At 37.9% G+C, this 25,606-nt stretch overlaps 1 protein-coding gene across 1 annotated transcript in view; it reads right to left on the bottom strand.

The window, feature by feature from the left end:
• astn2 (astrotactin 2) overlaps window positions 1-20,323 on the bottom strand; it is a 398,940-nt gene extending 378,617 nt beyond the window's left edge. The window contains exon 1 of the mRNA XM_015392541.1: window positions 19,867-20,323. Coding sequence (XP_015248027.1) covers window positions 19,867-20,275 — 409 coding nt within the window. The 5' untranslated portion in view covers window positions 20,276-20,323. The remainder of the gene's footprint in view (window positions 1-19,866) is intronic.
• Between the last annotated feature and the right edge of the window lie 5,283 nt (window positions 20,324-25,606).

Below are 25,606 nucleotides of genomic sequence, written 5' to 3'. Positions count from 1 at the left end.
AATTCCAAAATTTTTGATCGATATATCTATCTTTGGAACAAAAATGTTGCAATTCGATTAATAGATAGATAGACAGACAGATTTGTCATGTTTGTTCATATATAACAGTTTAACTACAAAAACAAAAATAAGGAGGAGTAGCAGCATGTAGCCCTCCCTATGGACAGTGCCCTTTCTGCCCATCCATTCTCAGTGACACTTTGGTAATAAATCAAAGCTGAGCTGGCAAGCAAGGGGGGAAGAGACGTGTGATCCTTTTCTCCCTTCTCCCAATAATCTGTGACACTGGTTGGACAAAATCGAAAACTAACAGCCCCACCAAAAGAAGACAGGGCAATGGTTGTTATGTCTTAACCACATTGTAGCTTTAAATAGATAAAATAAATGTTTTTGAAGATGCAGGAGGTCAGCAAAATCGATAGGATAAGCATTTAGTTCACCCAGTTCAGGGAAACATCACAAATTAATTTTAGAAAAAAATAATTAAGCCATTAAATTATCTTTTTTTTTTTTAAATTAAGGCCTTAATTGGCATTCAAATTCATTCAATGTGATTATTGTGGCATTAAAAATGCATTTTTTTATACGTTTATAAAAAAAACTTAGGTCAGATATATTATATTGTGATTTATTTGCGTCGATCTGCTTTTTGGTTGATCATAAAGCCGTAGGTTCGGAAAAGCTCAAGGTGGAGAAAAAGCTAAAGAATGGAAAAATGCTAATTTCAACAAAAGTGGCTGGAAAACAAGGAATTCAGGACATGGCTGCAGCCTGTCGACCGCAAAGATGACAAAGGTTTTTGCCGTGATTTATATATATTTATATGTGTGTGTGTATGTGAGTATGAGAGTCATGGGATTTGTTGTTGGCATTTAATTTAAGTCTAAGAGCATTAAAAAGCATTATACTAGAGTTACTCATTCCAGTAAAGAGCAACTATGTTTCTCACCAGCCTGTTTAATAACACTTATTTAACACAATTTTACCTCATTTAACTGGGGATGTTACAGGGGGTAACAAAATCTTTTTTTTTCATGTTGAAAAGGTAATAATGTATGTCTTGTTTGCGTTTGTCTTATTTGAAAGCATGGATGATTAGGTATTTTTTAACCAGCTTTTTAAGATCATCACTAATCTGCATAACTTAGAAGACATGTTTGCTTGTCTGTTTGATTCTGATGAGTGGCTGAGAAAAAATCTGCCTCTGTGTTACTTAAAATGTATACTTCTAGTAAACTGAAAATAACCTGTCAACGTGAAACAACTAGAAAATATAGGATTATCTATATTTGTATACATTACACCTTAGAAACAAGTAAGCATGGTTAAGAGGAATCTACCCTGGTAGTACAGGGAAAAGAGCAAAGGGGAAAGAACAGAGTCTTGATGGGAACCTGTGGAACCTAAAATCAGAGAGACTTTTTCCCATCTTCACAAGCTGTTTCCTGTCAGTCAAGAAGTCTGTGACTCAGCTGAAGATAGGAAAAGCTCGGCTAAGAGAGCTTATCCTGCAGCAGCTGTTGAAAGAATTTTGGTGTTGAAATCTGAGCCAGAGTCCAACAAACAGGGTTTAGATATAGATTCCTATTGAGTCTGGGTGCTGCAGGATGTAGTGACAGGCCATGTTCTCAGCATCATCTGGAGACCTCTTCGCCATACAGGTGCATCCAGAAGTGCTGTGATGGACTTAAGGAAGGTCAAAACAAGGCAATGAAATGACTTAGTTAACACGGAGGTCAGGAAGAGTTGTCTGAAGTCTTTAGTCCTGTGGTCCCTGTAGTTTATAGGGATAATGGTAAATGATGAGTCAGGTTGGCCCATGCCATGTCTCCAGTGAGGGGCTTAAATTATCTATGAATACTGGAGACAGATGCTCAGCACAGTGCTTCTAGGTGAATTAAAAGACACATTCTTCTGCTGCTTTACAGAATTTCTACCTCTTAAAAAAAGAAGGTGCAAGGATAAGTGGTTGGAGCTAGTCAACTCTAAGGAGATTAAAACAATCTGGGGGGCTGGTGCTTAGGCTAAAAGGGTGCAGTCATATAGGATGGTGACCAACTGACTCAAGATGCCAATTTACTCTATATTTTTTCTTACCCTATCACAATATACACAAATATTTAATGAACCTAGAATCCTTGATTTAATGTATCCAATTTTAGACAGGATGCAAAAATTACTTCCTTAAAGTCCAGTTCTTTGTTGACAGAAGTTGCACTAGGTTTGGTCCCATGTTGCTCTAACCAATTTGCTTGAAGGTTTAATATGTGCATTTAGAAAGTGTATTTGCATACTGTTTGTAGTAAATAGAGTAGTAGGGATTTCCTGTTCCAGTATTTATATCAGTAATCTGCCCAATATCAGATTGGGTTTAAATATTGATCTCTGTTTGGGTGATACTAATTTAGAAGTCCTTTATAACATTCCACATTACAAAATAGGGATGTCCCAATACAGCTATTTCATTTTCCATACGATACCGATATTGCAGCTTTGAAAATTGCCCAATACCAATGAAATCAGTAATAAAAAAGCTGCATCAAAACACACAGAACAGGTATTTGTGCGAATTTTGTTTTATATCATCGTAAAGCATTCTCCTCAGACCTATGACATCAACATGACATATCATCCACATAATAGCTGTTCAATTAAAAACATTATTTTGCTGTATTATCCTTCCTTTTAGGTGCCTCTAATGGACCATAATTAATTTCCATAGATTGTTGCTTTGTTTGTGCAGGTGTGAAAGCTCACCCTTACATCCCTGATAAAATGAGACTCAGCTTGCTAGCAAGTTGACCCTGGAACACCTTTCTTACCAAGGGAATGCAAGCAAATCTTAATAGTGTTCCAAAGAGAATAAAATGACCACAAATAAGAAGTGACATCCTTTACTAAAAAGGTTCTGCATCTCTTTACAACAGCTGAATGTAAAAATGCATTCAGTTGCTGCAACGTGTGTGACTGATTCCCTTTTCTTTTCAAGGTGCAATTGAACAGGTGTGCCTGATGAAGTTGGTTGTTCATAAAACACCCCAAGGTGAAATTTTGAAGTAAGACTTAGATGCCTCCTGGCTTGCTAACAATGATTTCTGCAAAGTACAAGAAAGGGTAAAAGGGTTGAAATCAGCTTGCAACTCCTACACTTCATTGTTTCCCACAGAGGTATAAAACATATAGTCACTTTTCCTGCTTGTGAGTGGGAAGTAACATTGAGGAACAATGTTACACACATAGATAAAATTGTTGCTATCCTTGGTTTCATGAAAGAACCCACAATAGTGACGGAAATAAAAATCATGACTATTCTGATGTGGCCTTCTGTGAGCCCTGAACTACATCCTATTGAGCATCTTTGGAAGGAGCTCAAACATGTGGTCTGGAAAAGACACCCTTTAAACTTCGGACCACTGGGGCAGTTTGCTCATGTGGAGTTGGCCAAAACACTTGCTATGAGGTAAAGAAGTCTCATTGACCACTACAGGAATTGTTTGACTGCAAAATAAATGTAAAGCAAAATGTCAAGTTAAGTACCATACCATTAGTAACATAATTTTTGTTTAGGTCTGTTTAATGAGTTTTTTTTTCTTCTTTTCTTTTTTTTCCCATTCTGTTGAAGCATGGTTGGAAAAGTAATGTCTGACTTCCATTTGTTTATTTTCATGGAATTTGTATTATTAGGGGTCTACATTTGTCAGATTCAACATATTTCTCTGTGTGTGTGTGTCACACACACACACACACACACACACACACATATACATATATATATATATATATATATATATGCTTTAAAACAGGGGTCTTCAACATTTTCCAGGCCAAGGCCAAGGACCCCCAAACTGATGGCATTATGTGGAAGGAACCCCCTAATTATATATATATTGTATGTAATTGTATTATTTCAAACTGGTCCTATAGTCACTATAACAGATGATGTCATGTAACGAAAGTAATTTCGCCCTGGGATTATTAAAATATTTCTGATTCAGATTCCTTGTTGATGGGACAGATGTTGTGAATGAAATGGTGCCCAGCTTGAAAGAGCTCCTGTGTGTTGCTGAATTTGTACATTAATGACTTAAGGACGTCTTCTGTCTGAATTAATCTGTTTACTACAGTAAGTTAAATTCATATTAATGTCTATTTAAAGACATTACAATTAGTATAAAAAGTTTCAGGAAAAAAAAAAAACAAAGTCTAATCAACCAAAACTTTTGCGACCCGAATGCAGTACCTCTGTGGACCCCCTAGGGATTGCGGACGCCCTGTTGAAGATCTCCGCTTTAAAAGGTAAGGATAAGGTGACTTGGTTTTGGTTTGGTAAACAACAGCATGGAGGGTTAAAACATTAAAGGAGGTGTACCTACATTTATTTTTGTCTAGTTAAGAAAAACTCTATTAGACAATGAATTTTGAGAAGTAAGAAAAAATTTGATATAAGAAAAAACTAAACGAATATGTAATCAAGCTATTTGTCTTTTTTGGTGGTAATAAACTGTGAACTGGGGACAACCTGGGACAACTTTTCTCTGCCGATGGAAAAATGAGCAAAGCCTTTGCTAAATAGCAGCTCCTCCAGCGCGTGCATGAAAGGGTATGTAAACAGAACAGCATGGCTGACAGAGCACCAGAGAAGACAGCGACACCTCCAATGCCTGTCACTGGACACACAGCTAATCAGGAGCAAAACAGGAGAAAAGCAGAAAAACAGATGGAGAGAAGAGGGACCTGAAGCTAATGGTCCCAACACATGGGCAGCAACAAGCCACAGCGACAGATGGCAATTATTGCCACCCTCGTGAAACCTAACACACGGAATGGGACAGCTACTGCAGTGGTTGCAATTCATGCTCTCAGTTCCCTTGTTTTCAAGAGATATAATCGATTATAAAATGTGAGGGATTTTGGCATTTTTAAAGCCACCAATGACAAACAAGGCAAGAATGAAAAGTCAGAAGATTTTAATGGAATTGACTGAAATCGTATATAACAGCTAAAAAGTTTTCCTCCATGTTGAAATTGCGTACAGATTGCAATGTCTAGCAAACTCTTCTCCAATTTATCTTGAGCCCTGATAGGTTTTAGTACTGTATAACTATAACAAAACTTGAACAGTTGTGCAGGTGTGTACCTGTAGAAGCTAGAATTTTCATATGCAGGAATTGTACCTGTCCCTAGGCAGAGGAACAGGTAAAATTCATCAAAAAAGTTGCACATGAAACAAAAGGAGAGGAAGCCTGGATTTGGACACCTTAACGGTGACCAAACAAGAAAAAAACTTGCATTAATCTTGCAACACCGTGCTTCAGGTGGAGAGCTTTGCGCACTAGATTTTATACCAAAAACTAATTGCAGTTCGGCTAGATAGGTTTTTTTTTGTTTTTTTTTTAATTAGGTGATCATATAGTAGCTGTATCTTACTTTCTGTTTTAATGACATTTATTCATGTCTGTTAGATACATGAAATGGTAGACATTTATGAAAAAGAAAACAAAGAAAAGTTCCTTGAAAAAGCCTTGTTTCCTCTGGAGGATTGCACATGAGTTTGAGGGGCATACTTAGTATCTTGTGCATGTTGACTGGGAAAAAGACCAGAAAAGAGAGAAGGAGAGTTTCTCATAGGGGAAATAAAATGACAGAAGGCCTTCAAGTTCAAACAAAACTGTTCTTACCCATGGTATGCCTTTTCTTTAAGCATAGCATTTTAAAAAGACATTTCTGTTTTCCTTCATTCATTCAAAGTAAGCATATTTTATATTTGATTAATTTAACTGGCACAGTATCAAAGGAAATTATGATCATTATTTCTTTCTGAGTAAATGAAAGTAAGATTTCTTTACTTTCTAATCCTCTATGTGAGTGATTTGATGAATTTGATAACATAAGAAGGCAAACTGCAATGTTTTTCCTACCATTATCATTATCCAATAGGGGTGTACAACACCTTACTACCCCCCCCCATGATATAGTGATTACACATATTCAGATTTATATCATTAAAATTATTACCTACTCTAAATAACCTCAGACCACACTGGAGGCTGTTTCGTGTCCCCATGTGGTCACTCATCCACTTTCAGCCCTCTCTTAGGAAATGCCAAACTCGACAAAACCTTGATGAAAATACACGTTTCATTTATGTAGGTGAGTACATACGCTCCTGCTGAAAGACAGAACAAACAGAAAATGTTGTAAACTCTGATGCACCAAATTTGTCAAAGGCTGGACAAAAAACATGTCAGAGAGATTATGGATAGGAGGAAAATTGCAAAAAGCACACATTTGGCAAGCCCCAATGACTGCTGCAAAAGACTGACTGACCACCTGCTAAGCGGGAAAGGATATCTGCACAAAACTAATTTTGGGATGACGTAAGCATTAGGAGTCAAACCAGGTGTAGGAAAAACACTCAAGCTGGAGAAAGACAGAAAAAAATAATAAAATGTTTTAAAAATAGTAGAGATATAGTTCTGTTCAGTTCATATTGGTCAGATACAAAGACTGTACACTGTGAACTGTGCATGAATCAATTAAGGTTCTATAAAAAAGTAAATAACTAAAAAACCCTGAAAGCCTTGACTCTGTGCATATCTCACATATATTAGTAGAAGGTAAGAAAAAAAATGTAAGAATATGTGAAATTTGCAGTTACCCAAAACCTATTAAAACAGCCTGTTCTGAAGTTTTGATTATCAAGCATGAAATAAAAATCATTATGTAGTCAGCGTTTTGTTTTGTTATCATATTTCCTTTTTCTGTAAGCTATAAAGCAACACTACTAGCAAAAAATAATACTATGGGGGGTGGGGAATCTGCAGATAGAGCCTTACTTTATAATCTTATTAGATATTTGCTTAATTAGGGGGAAGTAGAAGAAGCTGTACAAGCTGTATGTATAGTATACTATGTATATGTATGTATACTTTTGGTGCTGCAATATCCTTTCATAAGCTTAATACAAACATGTCAACTTATCAGAACATTCCAAATGGCAATTTGGCATGAGTGTGTTTAGAGGAATGGGGAGGGTGTTTCCCATTTCTCTGCTATTGATCAGTGAGTTTAAGGAACCAGCCGCCTCCTGACAATAAATATGATTAACTCTGTGTAGTACATAGACTGATAGAAGATCCCTTTGTTATATTAAACAAGCCATTAATTTGATTAATTTGTGGTCAATAATAATCAAGTTAGAAAATCCCACAGTTGCAACACACACTACAGCTCTTTCACCATTCTTTTTTGTACCATCTCTCTAGAGTCTATGCCTAAGTTAACTGGCATATGTGTTGCTGTAAAAGTTCAGTCCTACTCTTGAGTAAAATCTACTGTTCCAGCTTAAGTTCTAGTAGAAAGTGGCAAACAATATACACTTACCTTTGAGATTGTAGGGAAATATAAGCTTAAATTGCACTGTGATGCAAAACTAAAATAGCAGCTAGTGGTAGAGATAATGCCTAATGGACAGCTTGGAGACTTAATGTATGATCTTAAAAAAAAAACAAAAAACAAACAAACAAATAAACTCTCTTAAGCCCCTGTCACACCTTGCCGATTTAGACAGCGTATACCTGACGTCCCAAAACTTATATCCAACGACAGCCTAATTTATACATAATGCACGGCAGCGTAATACCCATGAAATGATGCACAAGCCAGTGTCCTGAGGGGGCAGTGATGCACCCGGACGCACCTGGCCTGCATTAAAAGATTTCATTGATCGCAGTATTAGCCTAGCTAATGTTGACCAACCGCCAAAAAAAAGAATAAATAAAAAAAAAAAAAGAAAGAAGGTTTGCAGTCGCAGCAGGTTCAGCATAATGTCTGCTAGGAATTTGTTGGTAGTAGCTGTGGGCGTGAAGGCAGGGAGGATTCATCACACTCACCTTCTCGCTCACCCTATGATGCGGATGAAGTCTGAAGGAGAACTGACAGATTCCTGCTGTGAATCCCCTTTTATACCAAAACGCTGCCAATACGCCATTATACAGTAGCTGTAAGTTATCTGTAAATAGAATATATACAGGTCCTTCTCAAAATAATAGCATACTGTGATAACGTTCATTATTTTTCATTATGTAATGATAAAACTTGAACATTCATATATTTTAGATTGATTGCACACTAACTGAAATATTTCAGGTCTTTTATTGATTTTGGCATACAGCTCATGAAAACCCAAAATTTCTATATAACAAAATTTGCATATTTCATCCAACCAATAAAAGAAAACTGTTCTTAATACAATAAAAGTCAACCTTCAAATAATCATGTACAGTTATGCACTCAATACTTGGTCGGAAATCCTTTTGCAGAAATGACTGCTTCAATGTGGAGTGGCATGGAGGCAATCAGCCTGTGGAACAGGCCCAGGATGCTTCGATAGTAGCCTTTAGCTCATCCACAGTGTTGGGTCTTGCATCGCTCAACTTTCTCTTCATAATGTCCCACAGATTCTCTATGGGGTTCAGCTCAGGAGAGTTGGCAGGCCAATTTAGCACAGTGATACCATGGTCAGCAAACCATTTACCAGTGTTTTGGCACTGTGAGCAGGTGCCATGTTGTGCTGAAAAATGAAATCTTCATCTCCATAAAGCTTTTCAGCAGATGGAAGCATAAAGTGCTCCAAAATCTCCTGACAGCTAGCTGCAATGACCCTGGCCTTGATAAAACACAGTGAACCAACACCAGCAGCTGACTGTGGGTACTTGACACTGGACTTCTGGCATTTTGTCATTTCCTTCTCCCCAGACTTCCTCCAGACTCTGGCACCTTGATTTCCAAATGACATGCAAAACTGAGCAACAGTCCAGTGCTGCTTCTCTGTAGCCCAGGTCAGGTGCCTCTGCTGCTGTTTCTGGTTCAACAGTGGCTTGACCTGGGGAATGCGGCACCTGTAGCCCATTTCCTGCACATGCCTGAATGTTTCTACTACAGACTCCAGGTCCAATGCTTCCGCAGGTCACCATAGGTCTGGAATCGGCCCTTCTCCACAATCTTCCTCAGGCTCCGGTCACCTCTTCTCGTTGTGCAGCGTTTTCTGCCATACTTTTTCCTTCCCACTGAGTTGCCTTGATACAGCACTCTGGGAACAGCCTATTTGTTCAGAGATATCTTTCTGTGTCATACCCTCTTGCTTGAGGGTCAGTGATGGCCTTCTAGACAGCAGTCAGGTCGGCAGTCTTACCCATGATTAGGGTTTTGAGTGACGATCCAGGCTGGGAGTTTTAAATGCCTCAGGAATCTTTCGCAGGTGTTTAGAGTTAAATTGTTGATTTAGATAATTAGGTGCATAGCTCGTTTAGAGACCTTTTTCACGATATGCTAATTTTGAGAGATAGGAATTTTGGGTTTTCATGAGCTGTATGCCAAAAACATCCAAATTAAAACAATAGATGGAAAACAATGAACTTTATCACAATATACTAATATTTTGAGAAGGACCTGTACCTTGAAGATAAGTTCTTGATACACAAGTTACTTATAGGTTTTGTATAAGCTGGACACCACGACTTATGAAGAACTTACACTTAACATATGTCAACGATCAGATATCTTACCTGTACCTTATGGCCAAAGTATGAGTATACACTGGCATACGTCGAGAAATTTTTAGCATTTCTCGACGTACTCACCCTATGCCAACGTGTTTCAGCGTGCTCATAACTTATACAAAAATACCCATAACTTATCTAACGAATGCCAGCGTCTTTGTAAGATTTTCCATATGTCAGACATACACTGGTCTAAATGGTAAAGGTGTGACAGGGGCATTACCAAAACTCTAATCCCAAGTGATCAATGGAAGACAAAAAAAAGCTATGTATCCTGTTTAACATAAAAAGAAAGTAATAAATAAATGTTCCTCAACACTCTGATCAGTTTAAAAAACAACAACAAATGAACAAAAAAAGAAAAGAAAAAAAACGACATCAAACTGGATGAAAAAATAATTAACTTATCAGTAGGACACTGGAGACTCAGAATCATTTCTCATAAAAATACCAAAATAAGGGTTGGAGTTTGTATTACATTTTGCAAAAATGAAGGTATTCAAATATAAAATATAATTTTAAGGCTTTTTAATACACTTCGTACAATTAAACTTAGGTTTTTATGCTTTATCTTTAATCTAGCAATATTCTTTATTTTTAAATGACAGAAGTTAACTAATTTAGATTTGCCCTTTTTAGGAAATGCATAAAAATACAGCCTACGCGGAAGTTCAACTGAAGAAACTGATTGCTCGCCTACATCCACCTGCGACACAGCCAATCAGCTTTGAATCACACCTCCACAAAAGCCAGTCAGCATCCAAAGTTCATCTTAAAATTCCTCCGATCTGCAACTCGTCTGCTGCCTAGTGCGCAGGCTGTGGATGCGTTGTATAACTTCATTCAGATGACCCCGTTTCAACCCACCTCCAGCCCTTCCTCCACCATCGTAGTTAAAACTTCATCAGTGTCATTCCTCCCAGACTCTTACTGCTTTCAGTTTCTCATTTCAACCAGTCCGGCAGAAGAGCGCCATGTTGAGGCTGGTTCTGCCAGAGGTTTCTTCCCAAATGGGATTTTTTCCTCTCAACTGTCGTTTCATGCTTGCTCATTACTGACAGCTTCTCTCAAACTGTGTTATCCAAGCTGGACTTCCATCTTCCAGGTCACTGAGTGAAGCTCTAGTATCAGCTCACGCAGTCCACTGGATCTCCCCATAAAGCTCAGCATACCATCTCCCTAGCCAGCAGTCTACAGACTGACCAACTTCAGACAGCCCTGTTCTTTACTCCTGTACATGCATATCTGCCAAAATTCAACGCTATGTTTCCTGCCGAGGTCTGAGCACCAAAGACCAAGTAATTAAATCAACAAATTTCTTCTCATTGTCTTTTCTCTTCTTGTGAGTTTTCCAGATTGAACTGAACTAAACAATTTTATTAGAGGTCCAAATGGCTGGTGNATTTCTCTGTGTGTGTGTGTCACACACACACACACACACACACACACACATATACATATATATATATATATATATATATGCTTTAAAACAGGGGTCTTCAACATTTTCCAGGCCAAGGCCAAGGACCCCCAAACTGATGGCATTATGTGGAAGGAACCCCCTAATTATATATATATTGTATGTAATTGTATTATTTCAAACTGGTCCTATAGTCACTATAACAGATGATGTCATGTAACGAAAGTAATTTCGCCCTGGGATTATTAAAATATTTCTGATTCAGATTCCTTGTTGATGGGACAGATGTTGTGAATGAAATGGTGCCCAGCTTGAAAGAGCTCCTGTGTGTTGCTGAATTTGTACATTAATGACTTAAGGACGTCTTCTGTCTGAATTAATCTGTTTACTACAGTAAGTTAAATTCATATTAATGTCTATTTAAAGACATTACAATTAGTATAAAAAGTTTCAGGAAAAAAAAAAAACAAAGTCTAATCAACCAAAACTTTTGCGACCCGAATGCAGTACCTCTGTGGACCCCCTAGGGATTGCGGACGCCCTGTTGAAGATCTCCGCTTTAAAAGGTAAGGATAAGGTGACTTGGTTTTGGTTTGGTAAACAACAGCATGGAGGGTTAAAACATTAAAGGAGGTGTACCTACATTTATTTTTGTCTAGTTAAGAAAAACTCTATTAGACAATGAATTTTGAGAAGTAAGAAAAAATTTGATATAAGAAAAAAAAACTAAACGAATATGTAATCAAGCTATTTGTCTTTTTTGGTGGTAATAAACTGTGAACTGGGGACAACCTGGGACAACTTTTCTCTGCCGATGGAAAAATGAGCAAAGCCTTTGCTAAATAGCAGCTCCTCCAGCGCGTGCATGAAAGGGTATGTAAACAGAACAGCATGGCTGACAGAGCACCAGAGAAGACAGCGACACCTCCAATGCCTGTCACTGGACACACAGCTAATCAGGAGCAAAACAGGAGAAAAGCAGAAAAACAGATGGAGAGAAGAGGGACCTGAAGCTAATGGTCCCAACACATGGGCAGCAACAAGCCACAGCGACAGATGGCAATTATTGCCACCCTCGTGAAACCTAACACACGGAATGGGACAGCTACTGCAGTGGTTGCAATTCATGCTCTCAGTTCCCTTGTTTTCAAGAGATATAATCGATTATAAAATGTGAGGGATTTTGGCATTTTTAAAGCCACCAATGACAAACAAGGCAAGAATGAAAAGTCAGAAGATTTTAATGGAATTGACTGAAATCGTATATAACAGCTAAAAAGTTTTCCTCCATGTTGAAATTGCGTACAGATTGCAATGTCTAGCAAACTCTTCTCCAATTTATCTTGAGCCCTGATAGGTTTTAGTACTGTATAACTATAACAAAACTTGAACAGTTGTGCAGGTGTGTACCTGTAGAAGCTAGAATTTTCATATGCAGGAATTGTACCTGTCCCTAGGCAGAGGAACAGGTAAAATTCATCAAAAAAGTTGCACATGAAACAAAAGGAGAGGAAGCCTGGATTTGGACACCTTAACGGTGACCAAACAAGAAAAAAACTTGCATTAATCTTGCAACACCGTGCTTCAGGTGGAGAGCTTTGCGCACTAGATTTTATACCAAAAACTAATTGCAGTTCGGCTAGATAGGTTTTTTTTTGTTTTTTTTTTAATTAGGTGATCATATAGTAGCTGTATCTTACTTTCTGTTTTAATGACATTTATTCATGTCTGTTAGATACATGAAATGGTAGACATTTATGAAAAAGAAAACAAAGAAAAGTTCCTTGAAAAAGCCTTGTTTCCTCTGGAGGATTGCACATGAGTTTGAGGGGCATACTTAGTATCTTGTGCATGTTGACTGGGAAAAAGACCAGAAAAGAGAGAAGGAGAGTTTCTCATAGGGGAAATAAAATGACAGAAGGCCTTCAAGTTCAAACAAAACTGTTCTTACCCATGGTATGCCTTTTCTTTAAGCATAGCATTTTAAAAAGACATTTCTGTTTTCCTTCATTCATTCAAAGTAAGCATATTTTATATTTGATTAATTTAACTGGCACAGTATCAAAGGAAATTATGATCATTATTTCTTTCTGAGTAAATGAAAGTAAGATTTCTTTACTTTCTAATCCTCTATGTGAGTGATTTGATGAATTTGATAACATAAGAAGGCAAACTGCAATGTTTTTCCTACCATTATCATTATCCAATAGGGGTGTACAACACCTTACTACCCCCCCCCATGATATAGTGATTACACATATTCAGATTTATATCATTAAAATTATTACCTACTCTAAATAACCTCAGACCACACTGGAGGCTGTTTCATGTCCCCATGTGGTCACTCATCCACTTTCAGCCCTCTCTTAGGAAATGCCAAACTCGACAAAACCTTGATGAAAATACACGTTTCATTTATGTAGGTGAGTACATACGCTCCTGCTGAAAGACAGAACAAACAGAAAATGTTGTAAACTCTGATGCACCAAATTTGTCAAAGGCTGGACAAAAAACATGTCAGAGAGATTATGGATAGGAGGAAAATTGCAAAAAGCACACATTTGGCAAGCCCCAATGACTGCTGCAAAAGACTGACTGACCACCTGCTAAGCGGGAAAGGATATCTGCACAAAACTAATTTTGGGATGACGTAAGCATTAGGAGTCAAACCAGGTGTAGGAAAAACACTCAAGCTGGAGAAAGACAGAAAAAAATAATAAAATGTTTTAAAAATAGTAGAGATACAGTTCTGTTCAGTTCATATTGGTCAGATACAAAGACTGTACACTGTGAACTGTGCATGAATCAATTAAGGTTCTATAAAAAAGTAAATAACTAAAAAACCCTGAAAGCCTTGACTCTGTGCATATCTCACATATATTAGTAGAAGGTAAGAAAAAAAATGTAAGAATATGTGAAATTTGCAGTTACCCAAAACCTATTAAAACAGCCTGTTCTGAAGTTTTGATTATCAAGCATGAAATAAAAATCATTATGTAGTCAGCGTTTTGTTTTGTTATCATATTTCCTTTTTCTGTAAGCTATAAAGCAACACTACTAGCAAAAAATAATACTATGGGGGGTGGGGAATCTGCAGATAGAGCCTTACTTTATAATCTTATTAGATATTTGCTTAATTAGGGGGAAGTAGAAGAAGCTGTACAAGCTGTATGTATAGTATACTATGTATATGTATGTATACTTTTGGTGCTGCAATATCCTTTCATAAGCTTAATACAAACATGTCAACTTATCAGAACATTCCAAATGGCAATTTGGCATGAGTGTGTTTAGAGGAATGGGGAGGGTGTTTCCCATTTCTCTGCTATTGATCAGTGAGTTTAAGGAACCAGCCGCCTCCTGACAATAAATATGATTAACTCTGTGTAGTACATAGACTGATAGAAGATCCCTTTGTTATATTAAACAAGCCATTAATTTGATTAATTTGTGGTCAATAATAATCAAGTTAGAAAATCCCACAGTTGCAACACACACTACAGCTCTTTCACCATTCTTTTTTGTACCATCTCTCTAGAGTCTATGCCTAAGTTAACTGGCATATGTGTTGCTGTAAAAGTTCAGTCCTACTCTTGAGTAAAATCTACTGTTCCAGCTTAAGTTCTAGTAGAAAGTGGCAAACAATATACACTTACCTTTGAGATTGTAGGGAAATATAAGCTTAAATTGCACTGTGATGCAAAACTAAAATAGCAGCTAGTGGTATAGATAATGCCTAATGGACAGCTTGGAGACTTAATGTATGATCTTAAAAAAAAAACAAAAAACAAACAAACAAATAAACTCTCTTAAGCCCCTGTCACACCTTGCCGATTTAGACAGCGTATACCTGACGTCCCAAAACTTATATCCAACGACAGCCTAATTTATACATAATGCACGGCAGCGTAATACCCATGAAATGATGCACAAGCCAGTGTCCTGAGGGGGCAGTGATGCACCCGGACGCACCTGGCCTGCATTAAAAGATTTCATTGATCGCAGTATTAGCCTAGCTAATGTTGACCAACCGCCAAAAAAAAGAATAAATAAAAAAAAAAAAAGAAAGAAGGTTTGCAGTCGCAGCAGGTTCAGCATAATGTCTGCTAGGAATTTGTTGGTAGTAGCTGTGGGCGTGAAGGCAGGGAGGATTCATCACACTCACCTTCTCGCTCACCCTATGATGCGGATGAAGTCTGAAGGAGAACTGACAGATTCCTGCTGTGAATCCCCTTTTATACCAAAACGCTGCCAATACGCCATTATACAGTAGCTGTAAGTTATCTGTAAATAGAATATATACAGGTCCTTCTCAAAATAATAGCATACTGTGATAACGTTCATTATTTTTCATAATGTAATGATAAAACTTGAACATTCATATATTTTAGATTGATTGCACACTAACTGAAATATTTCAGGTCCTTTATTGATTTTGGCATACAGCTCATGAAAACCCAAAATTTCTATATAACAAAATTTGCATATTTCATCCAACCAATAAAAGAAAACTGTTCTTAATACAATAAAAGTCAACCTTCAAATAATCATGTACAGTTATGCACTCAATACTTGGTCGGAAATCCTTTTGCAGAAATGACTGCTTCAATGTGGAGTGGCATGGAGGCAATCAGCCTGTGGAACAGGCCCAGGATGCTTCGATAGTAGCCTTTAGCTCATCCACAGTGTTGGGTCTTGCATCGCTCAACTTTCTCTTCATAATGTCCCACAGATTCTCTATGGGGTTCAGCTCAGGAGAGTTGGCAGGCCAATTTAGCACAGTGATACCATGGTCAGCAAACCATTTACCAGTGTTTTGGCACTGTGAGCAGGTGCCATGTTGTGCTGAAAAATGAAATCTTCATCTCCATAAAGTTTTTCAGCAGATGGAAGCATAAAGTGCTCCAAAATCTCCTGACAGCTAGCTGCAATGACCCTGGCCTTGATAAAACACAGTGAACCAACACCAGCAGCTGACTGTGGGTACTTGACACTGGACTTCTGGCATTTTGTCATTTCCTTCTCCCCAGACTTCCTCCAGACTCTGGCACCTTGATTTCCAAATGACATGCAAAACTGAGCAACAGTCCAGTGCTGCTTCTCTGTAGCCCAGGTCAGGTGCCTCTGCTGCTGTTTCTGGTTCAACAGTGGCTTGACCTGGGGAATGCGGCACCTGTAGCCCATTTCCTGCACATGCCTGAATGTTTCTACTACAGACTCCAGGTCCAATGCTTCCGCAGGTCACCATAGGTCTGGAATCGGCCCTTCTCCACAATCTTCCTCAGGCTCCGGTCACCTCTTCTCGTTGTGCAGCGTTTTCTGCCATACTTTTTCCTTCCCACTGAGTTGCCTTGATACAGCACTCTGGGAACAGCCTATTTGTTCAGAGATATCTTTCTGTGTCATACCCTCTTGCTAGAGGGTGTAAATGATGGCCTTCTGGACAGCAGTCAGGTCGGCAGTCTTACCCATGATTAGGGTTTTGAGTGACGATCCAGGCTGGGAGTTTTAAATGCCTCAGGAATCTTTCGCATCTTTTTCACGATATGCTAATTTTGAGAGATAGGAATTTTGGGTTTTCATGAGCTGTATGCCAAAAACATCCAAATTAAAACAATAGATGGAAAACAATGAACTTTATCACAATATACTAATATTTTGAGAAGGACCTGTACCTTGAAGATAAGTTCTTGATACACAAGTTACTTATAGGTTTTGTATAAGCTGGACACCACGACTTATGAAGAACTTACACTTAACATATGTCAACGATCAGATATCTTACCTGTACCTTATGGCCAAAGTATGAGTATACACTGGCATACGTCGAGAAATTTTTAGCATTTCTCGACGTACTCACCCTATGCCAACGTGTTTCAGCGTGCTCATAACTTATACAAAAATACCCATAACTTATCTAACGAATGCCAGCGTCTTTGTAAGATTTTCCATATGTCAGACATACACTGGTCTAAATGGTAAAGGTGTGACAGGGGCATTACCAAAACTCTAATCCCAAGTGATCAATGGAAGACAAAAAAAAGCTATGTATCCTGTTTAACATAAAAAGAAAGTAATAAATAAATGTTCCTCAACACTCTGATCAGTTTAAAAAACAACAACAAATGAACAAAAAAAGAAAAGAAAAAAAACGACATCAAACTGCATTAAAAAATAATTAACTTAACTTAACTCAGAATCATTTCTCATAAAAATACCAAAATAAGGGTTGGAGTTTGTATTACATTTTGCAAAAATGAAGGTATTCAAATATAAAATATAATTTTAAGGCTTTTTAATACACTTCGTACAATTAAACTTAGGTTTTTATGCTTTATCTTTAATCTAGCAATATTCTTTATTTTTAAATGACAGAAGTTAACTAATTTAGATTTGCCCTTTTTAGGAAATGCATAAAAATACAGCCTACGCGGAAGTTCAACTGAAGAAACTGATTGCTCGCCTACATCCACCTGCGACACAGCCAATCAGCTTTGAATCACACCTCCACAAAAGCCAGTCAGCATCCAAAGTTCATCTTAAAATTCCTCCGATCTGCAACTCGTCTGCTGCCTAGTGCGCAGGCTGTGGATGCGTTGTATAACTTCATTCAGATGACCCCGTTTCAACCCACCTCCAGCCCTTCCTCCACCATCGTAGTTAAAACTTCATCAGTGTCATTCCTCCCAGACTCTTACTGCTTTCAGTTTCTCATTTCAACCAGTCCGGCAGAAGAGCGCCATGTTGAGGCTGGTTCTGCCAGAGGTTTCTTCCCAAATGGGATTTTTTCCTCTCAACTGTCGTTTCATGCTTGCTCATTACTGACAGCTTCTCTCAAACTGTGTTATCCAAGCTGGACTTCCATCTTCCAGGTCACTGAGTGAAGCTCTAGTATCAGCTCACGCAGTCCACTGGATCTCCCCATAAAGCTCAGCATACCATCTCCCTAACCAGCAGTCTACAGACTGACCAACTTCATCTATCTCCACTCCACCACCAGTTTCAGGCCTGGGGGGGAAACAGCCCTGTTCTTTACTCCTGTACATGCATATCTGCCAAAATTCAACGCTATGTTTCCTACCGAGGTCTGAGCACCAAAGACCAAGTAATTATATCAACAAATTTCTTCTCATTGTCTTTTCTCTTCTTGTGAGTTTTCCAGATTGAACTGAACTAAACAATTTTATTAGAGGTCCAAATGGCTGGTGTTGTATTTTATGACACAGAAAGATGAAAATTGGGTTTTAAAAGGTCACAGATTTAAAATCTATTTAATGGTTCAAAACAGTTCAAACCAAATCGAAAGTGCACGAACTGGAAGAACAGAAGTATGAAATCATTACATGAATAAAACTAAAACAATATCAGCCCTTTTCTTGCAACATTAAACCAAATAAAATAAAAGAGAGAAACTGTCATCAATCTTATCAAAAAAAAAGTATGTATATCCAAATTATAATATTTCAAAAGCCATGGGGAGTGTAACCTACAAAGCTGTCAATTTTCAAAAAAGAAAAAAAACACATTAGACCAAACAATAAGGATTTTCAAAAAACTACAGTATGTCTAAACCTCAACAAAGAACATACTGAGCACATGCTGTGCCCTCAATATATAATACACACATGGAACTATTAAGTCCCATTATAGCTCCTTCTCTTACTCCACAGCATGCAGTCATCCACTGAAAGGGTGAAGTAGCAAATTTGCTAGCTGGCTGACTGGGAGGACAGAGAGGCCTTTCTCACCAGTCAACGGCTGTCCTTAATGAGAATAGAAAGTGATTTAGTAGCTTAATGCTCCAACCCTCAGCCTGCCTGCCAGCCTTTGCTTTGCACAGCTACCTCAGTCGACGCTCTTTAGTGAGGGAATGAAACCGAGAACATTAAAAAAGGAAGGAGGATGATGGCAAACCACTGTCAAAAAAAAAAAAGAGAAAATTATTACTGACATTTTGTCCTGAATCCTCCATATCCATATCACTGACCTCCATTTGTCTTTGTTTTGATCAGGTTTCTCTTCTACATTAACATGACCTGAACAGTTATAAACTACATAACAGAACATCCTGTAACTATCGCTTCCTCCTTTACCTTGTGTGGCTTGAAGCTTTCTGCACACTTTTTAGATGGACTAAAGTGTGGGTCACAGTAAAAGTAGAAAAGGAAGGCGATAATTAAAATAAAAAAATAAAATAAAGGACCAGAGTTTACAATATACTTCCATTTAAAGTTACCCACACTTATAGCAAGTATATCCTCAGATATACATTGTTTCACACAACAATGTAACCTGCGATTATCCAATCAGAGACGCTTTTCCCCAGACTATTTTAGAGCAGTTGGCTTTAACTCAGAACTTCAGATGACCTGTCAAAGACCAGCCTTGCATTGCACTGATTCACTCCGCTATCCTGGGATGTCTACAGCACTTGCACACTAAATCTGATGTCTAGGGTTCCCCAAAGACCTGGAAAACTAAATTGCTGACAGCTAGTTTAGTCATAGCACAGCCATGCATTCAGTTTAACTTGCATTCCTCTGAAACACAGCAAATTACAAATATGTGCAATAATAGATGTCAAATATCCTGCATGTTTGCAGCAACAAACATGCCTCCAGGGGCTCAAACATCAAACATGTGTTCATTTTAAATCACAATCAGCATCAACTGAGGCACATCACTAAAAGTTTTACATTTTGTTTTACTTTGAAAATGAATACTTGGAGCAGCTGCTGGAAATCTGGTTGTACATCAAACAAAGAAGCTTTAAGCAAAAGAGGTGATTAGATGCCTGGGACTGTATGATCTCTGTGGAGGGCTTTTTGCTCACTAATGTGCTGCCTGGCTCACGTCGTGGAGGGGAAAACAAAGCACACTTCTTACCGAGTGTGAAATAGGGAAGAGCTGTGTTGTCCAGATCATCCATTACAGAGATTCGGCCAGGTAGGTCTGTTCGGACGAATAACAGCAGCCGGGATTCACCCCCTCCTCCTCCTCCTGCTGCTCCACCTCCTCCTCCGGTTCCTCCTCCACCTGCTCCGGCAGCAGCGCTCCCTCCTCCTCCGACCACGCTCCCGGAGGCTCCGCCGGTGAAGCTGAACTCGTTCTCCCGGAGCACGGGCAGGGTAGACACGGTAACGGTTTTCACCTCACACGGCGCCTCCGCGTCGCTCTCCCGGTTCCGCTCCTCGTCGGGCGACGTCTCACCTTTGCTCGCCCGGAGCGTTAGGCACCCAGTCAGGGAGAAACCCAGGAGAAGGATGCGGATGTGCAGCGCTGGGATCCTCGCCATCCCGCTCCTTGTGTGTGGTTCTCTCGCTTTGAGTGGGGCTCATAGGCTGTCCGTTCACTTATAGTACAGTCGCTGCAAAGGAGTCGCGTCCGTCCAGGAGGCGGCAGCACAGGTGTAGAGAGAATGACAACCAAGGTTCCTCCACATCCATTCCTCCTAATGGTGTGGGGAATAGATATATATACTTCCCTCCATTAAACATGTGACTTTATTAATAACATTAAATTGTCGTTATTGTAAATAACCACTCTACATTTCATTATTAAATTAGTCCACATTTCGTTTTTAGTTCAGCTTTAGTGCTTAAGATTTAAGTATATATTTAGATTTAAAATACCTCTTTTTTTCAGATTTGAGTTTTGGAAGTGGTTTATTAATTGAAGAAACAAATGACATGCTGGTCTGTACATTTTTTCTTATTTATATTGCACACAAAAAACACTGTAGAGTACAGTAGTTTATTTGTTTATTTTCTTAACTTTCCCTTTTCGGTTATTTTTGATACACTTTTCTTTTTTAAGGTCCACATTTTTTTGGCCAGTTTTGATGCTGTAACCAGTGGCGGATCTAGACCAAATGTACCAGGGGGCAAGGAGGGGGCCAGCATGTTTTCATGGGGGCACAGAAAAGCATGAAATAAAAAACAGGGCAAATATATTAAGAGAGCTGCACAAAGTGTAATTTCTTTTTAGTTAGGTTCAATAAGAATTTTATTTCTTATGAGGTCAATATACATTTATAATTTAGGAATTGTACATATTTTTGACCTAATTTAAGTTTAAACTATTTTTTTTCTATAGAATTTGAATTAGAAATCAAGAAAAACTGTTAAATTCATCTGTAAAAATTAGAGCAGTTTTTTATTTGTTGAGAAAAAAAATATTTAGCAGATGAAAACTGGGATCCTATCTCAATAGCACTGAAGCTATCGCCTTATTGCTTTTGAGTAATTAGTAAAACAGAATTTGTAAAGAAGAAGAATGAAATAGATCCAAAGGACCTATCAGTAACCATATCTGTTCCAGCGCATAGCATCATTAGAATTTCTTTTAAGTATTATGTCTTCAGTACAGGGGCCATAACAGGGGCCAGGATATGATCTACAGCGGCACTGGCCCCCGTTGGCCCCTGTCTAGAACCGCCCATGGCTGTAACACAACAATTTCCCCATTGTGGGACGGACAATGAATTGATTCGCTATTCTATTCCAAATACACAGAAACAAATGTTTTACATTATATATATATATATATATATATATATATATATATATATATATATATATATATATAAGTTGTTCCTTCTTCCAGTTTAATATAAATCTGGGCTTGCTAGTGTGCTTTGCATCAATATTATCAATGAAAAGCTCTGAATGAATTCTGGAGGGGAATGTCTGACCTCATCTAGTGTGTGACCCTAAGCCCCCCAGATATCTGAATCAAACCCCAACCTTGAAATGGCTGAAAATAAACTAAGTAATGACATAAAACCTAATGTTCTAGTGAGCAAGCCACGTCTGAACTTTCATTCACTTTGTATACACAATAAGATCTATTGGCTAGTCTAAAGCATTCAATTGATCAAATAATTATCTCAAGAAGCAGAACAGAATCTCAACAAATATATTTATAGCATTTGATTTTTGTTTGAGTTCCTTTTTAATTTACTGAATGCCCTTGTCTATAAAGTGCTTGTGGATATGCTTTCCAGTTATAACTGCATCTGTCCCTTGTGGGCAACAAAGATGTCACACTTCATTGTGTTTTGTTCATGGTGCTCAAACAGTTAAATCCCTCCTGAATACTGACGTCAACCAGCAATAATAAAAAGAGCTTTCAAATATTTTGTATTTGCATACCATGCATACACAATGCAGAGAATAAACATTCAACATTTCATTTCATGTAACATTATATAAAACAATATGCACATGTATTGGATTTGTATAATTAAAAGATTTTTTTTTTCAATTTCCTATACCCTCACATATCCTGTATGTGTAAACATGCTGATTTTGTTTTTGAATATTTTTTTTGTTTTCCCCACTTCATAGTCTTGTTTCTTTTTATTTTTATTTTTTTTTGCAAGGCAGTATTATTAAAAAGCAACAGACAATGTTGGGTTGTCCTTAAATTTTTAAGCATTAAGCAAATCAAATTTTTAGACCGATTCCCCTATAATTATGCACAAATTCTGTCCAGAACTGCATTCCTCCTGCTTTCTAGCAGATTTTTATGGGTTATGACCAATTTCGTTATCATTTCAGGAATATTTGTGCAGTGTAATATTTTATTAAAGGAAGTTTATCAAGGGAGTCAATCTATCGTTGTTGTTGTTTTTTTCTTGCCAGCCGGGGCGGGGAATAAATCCCCATTCATGCAAGAATTATTAACTATTGCTCAAATAGTACATATGGAGTATAAATATACCAACATTGGGGCTTAATTATTAGAGTGAAACAAACAGTCCATAGACTGTATGTTGAAGACAGCAAAAACATAAGTCTAGGGATAATCAGACTAACGTGTAGAATGTATGTACAGTACATGGAACAAAATGTTGCTACTCTTTGTTTAATGAAAGAAAAAAAAATCATCACATAAATATCTTGAATCTCAAAACAGCAATAATAAAATAAAAACCCTATAACAATTAACAAATGAAAATAAACCATGCTTCAACAGAATGATTTAGAAAAATGAATGAATGAAACAGGTGTGGACAAAAATGATGTCACCCCTAGCAATGATCGAACAACAATGTGGCCAAAGGGGCATGATGGATCAAGGTGTGTCCATTTGTGGGCACCCCTATTGTAGGATGCAGAGGTTCACCCTGCACACAGAAGGTTGCAGGTTCAAAATGTCTGTCATTGTGTCCCTGAGCAAGACACTTCAACCTGAATTGCCTACAAATGGTGGTCAGAGGGTGCGGCAGTTTATGTTTGGAAAGAAGTTTTAAAGGCAAATTAGCATCAGAGGTGTCTATGATCCTATCACTGACCATTGTATATAGGGCTTTGTATATATGCATAGGGGCTTTGTATATACGTTCTACTTGCTGGCATGGTTTGTACCACCCTCTACATGGACCAGAGGAAGAAGAGAAAAAAAAGGAAAAAGAAAATTATAGACAAGCATGTTAAAGGTAAAGGCTGTAAGACAATCTTTAAGCAGCTTTATGTTCCCGTTACACTTGCAGCAATACAGAAATTTAAGATCTATGGGACTGGATAGCATAAATTACAGTAGTTGCCATTTAAAATCTTCCCACTTTCCTTGATGGGCCCTGGCTGTTCCCCAAAAATTCCTTTTTAAACGTCAATCTTTGTACTAAAATATCCTTTCTGTCATGATATGGGGACATTAACATCTAAAGAGAAGCATCATCTCCTGGTCAGACCCTGTAATTGAAAGGATGGAGTCCTAGGAGATGGCCAGTGGCTGGAAGTTGGAGGGGATTTTGCTGGGAGTCACAGGGGAGTAGGCTGCCATTTGGCTGGTGCTTGACTGGGATGTGCCATTTTGAATGGCTGCTACTTTATAACAAAAGAGCACAGAAATACATCTAAAGAGATTTAAGGTAAACTTTAAGCTCATGGAACATCAATGTCAGGTCACACTATCCGTAGTTGTTTGAGCCAATGGGAGAAGACAAAGGAGGGCACCATTGCTGGAAACATATAATAAAAAAGACAATTGAAATTCACAAAACTACATGCTGACAAGCAACATAGCTTCTTTGCGAATGTTCTATGGACAAATGAGACAAAAATTGAACCGTTTGCTAAAGGACTTCAGCTATATGTTCACAGAATGGAACACTGTCCCAACTGTGAAACATGTAGGAGGTTCTGTTATGATCTGGGGCTGATTTGCTTCATTTGGCAAAGGGTGTCTTGAATCTCTGCAGGGTACAATAAAATCTCAAGACTATCAAGGTATTCTAGAAAGAAATGCACTGCCCAGTGTCAGAAAGCTTGGTCTTGCAACAGGATAATGACCCAGAGCCCATAACCAAAAACACCCAAGAATGGCTAAGAGGAAAACATTTGACTATTCCAAAGTGGCCTTCTATGAGCTCTGACCTAAATCCTATTGATTATCTTTTGGTGGAAGCTAAAAGATCCCACCTGCCACCCTTTAAACCTGAGATATCTGAAGCAGTTTTCTCATAAATAGTTGGCTAAAACACCTGCAGAGAGGTGTGGGAGTCCAGACTTGTTAATGTATTTTCTAAAATCATTCTACTGAAGCATCATCGAAATGCAATGCCTGACTTTAATTTGTTGATTTTCTTAGATTTGTTTTATTATTACTTTCGTCAGATTCAAGTTATTTCAGTGACATTAAATGAGGGCGACCAGATTTGTAAATGCGTGTACGCAAAATAGCACAGAATAAAAAGCATAATCCTTCTTTGTCCTTCAGCAGTATAAGCACTAAGTAAGGGGAAAAAAGTTTAAAGAGCTGCAATAACCTTTCCTAGTATGCCTAGGGAGCAACACACTTTCATTAAAGAAGCTCTCCTGCTCTCTAATAGTTTGATACATGAAGCCAATGTCCATTGGAGAAATTATTTTTCTTTCTGTGTAGTAACACCTGCGCTGCATCAAGGGGGCTTCCTAAAATAGAGCTGGTATACAATAAATGTTTTAAAACTTATTTACTTATATACCTCACATCTGACATCCTCTTCTCCTCTTCAGTTGAGAGTTCAATAAACAAGGAAACCAAAAAAATATCAGCATCCAAACCTCACAGCTAAGATTTTGATAGGAAATCAAATAGATTCCAAAATTTAAGGATCTGCATCTAAAATCTTGGCTTTCTTGTAGAAGTGCAATAAGGCTGTGAATGTTTTTTATCCAAATTTTTTGTAGGAAGAGAATGTTATACTTTGCCAGTTTCAAAAGCAAAACAAATATGTAAACTAAATTTCAGATATGCACAAGTGATAAAACAAGGCATGTCATACTTCATGTGTCAATACCCCCCCAGGCCAATTTCATACTCTGCTGCATATATTATTTCTTTTTTTAAATCTACTCAACTGGATTAAGTCAAGGTACTTCAAAAAGTAGATTTTGTCATACTGAAGTTATAGCAGTCGAGGAGCTGCAAATCACCCTACTGTTTCTGTTTTGTGTTGCCTTTCAGTTTTTGAATCAACAACTCTTCCCTTAACCTAAAAATAATTTTTTATATGAGTTAATCTGTTCAACATAAGTTATTGCTATTTTTTAATGCCAGCAATATTTTCAGAATATTTATTTGGGAATAACATTAGGCCATTTATTTGAGAGCAATTTTTTTTTAGCAAGCCAATAAG

Source organism: Cyprinodon variegatus, unplaced genomic scaffold (assembly GCF_000732505.1).
Source record: "Cyprinodon variegatus isolate N-32 unplaced genomic scaffold, C_variegatus-1.0 Scaffold23, whole genome shotgun sequence".
NCBI classification, from domain to species: domain Eukaryota; kingdom Metazoa; phylum Chordata; class Actinopteri; order Cyprinodontiformes; family Cyprinodontidae; genus Cyprinodon; species Cyprinodon variegatus.
Note: the sequence above shows the minus strand (reverse complement) of the source record. Positions and strands in the feature narration are given on the sequence as shown.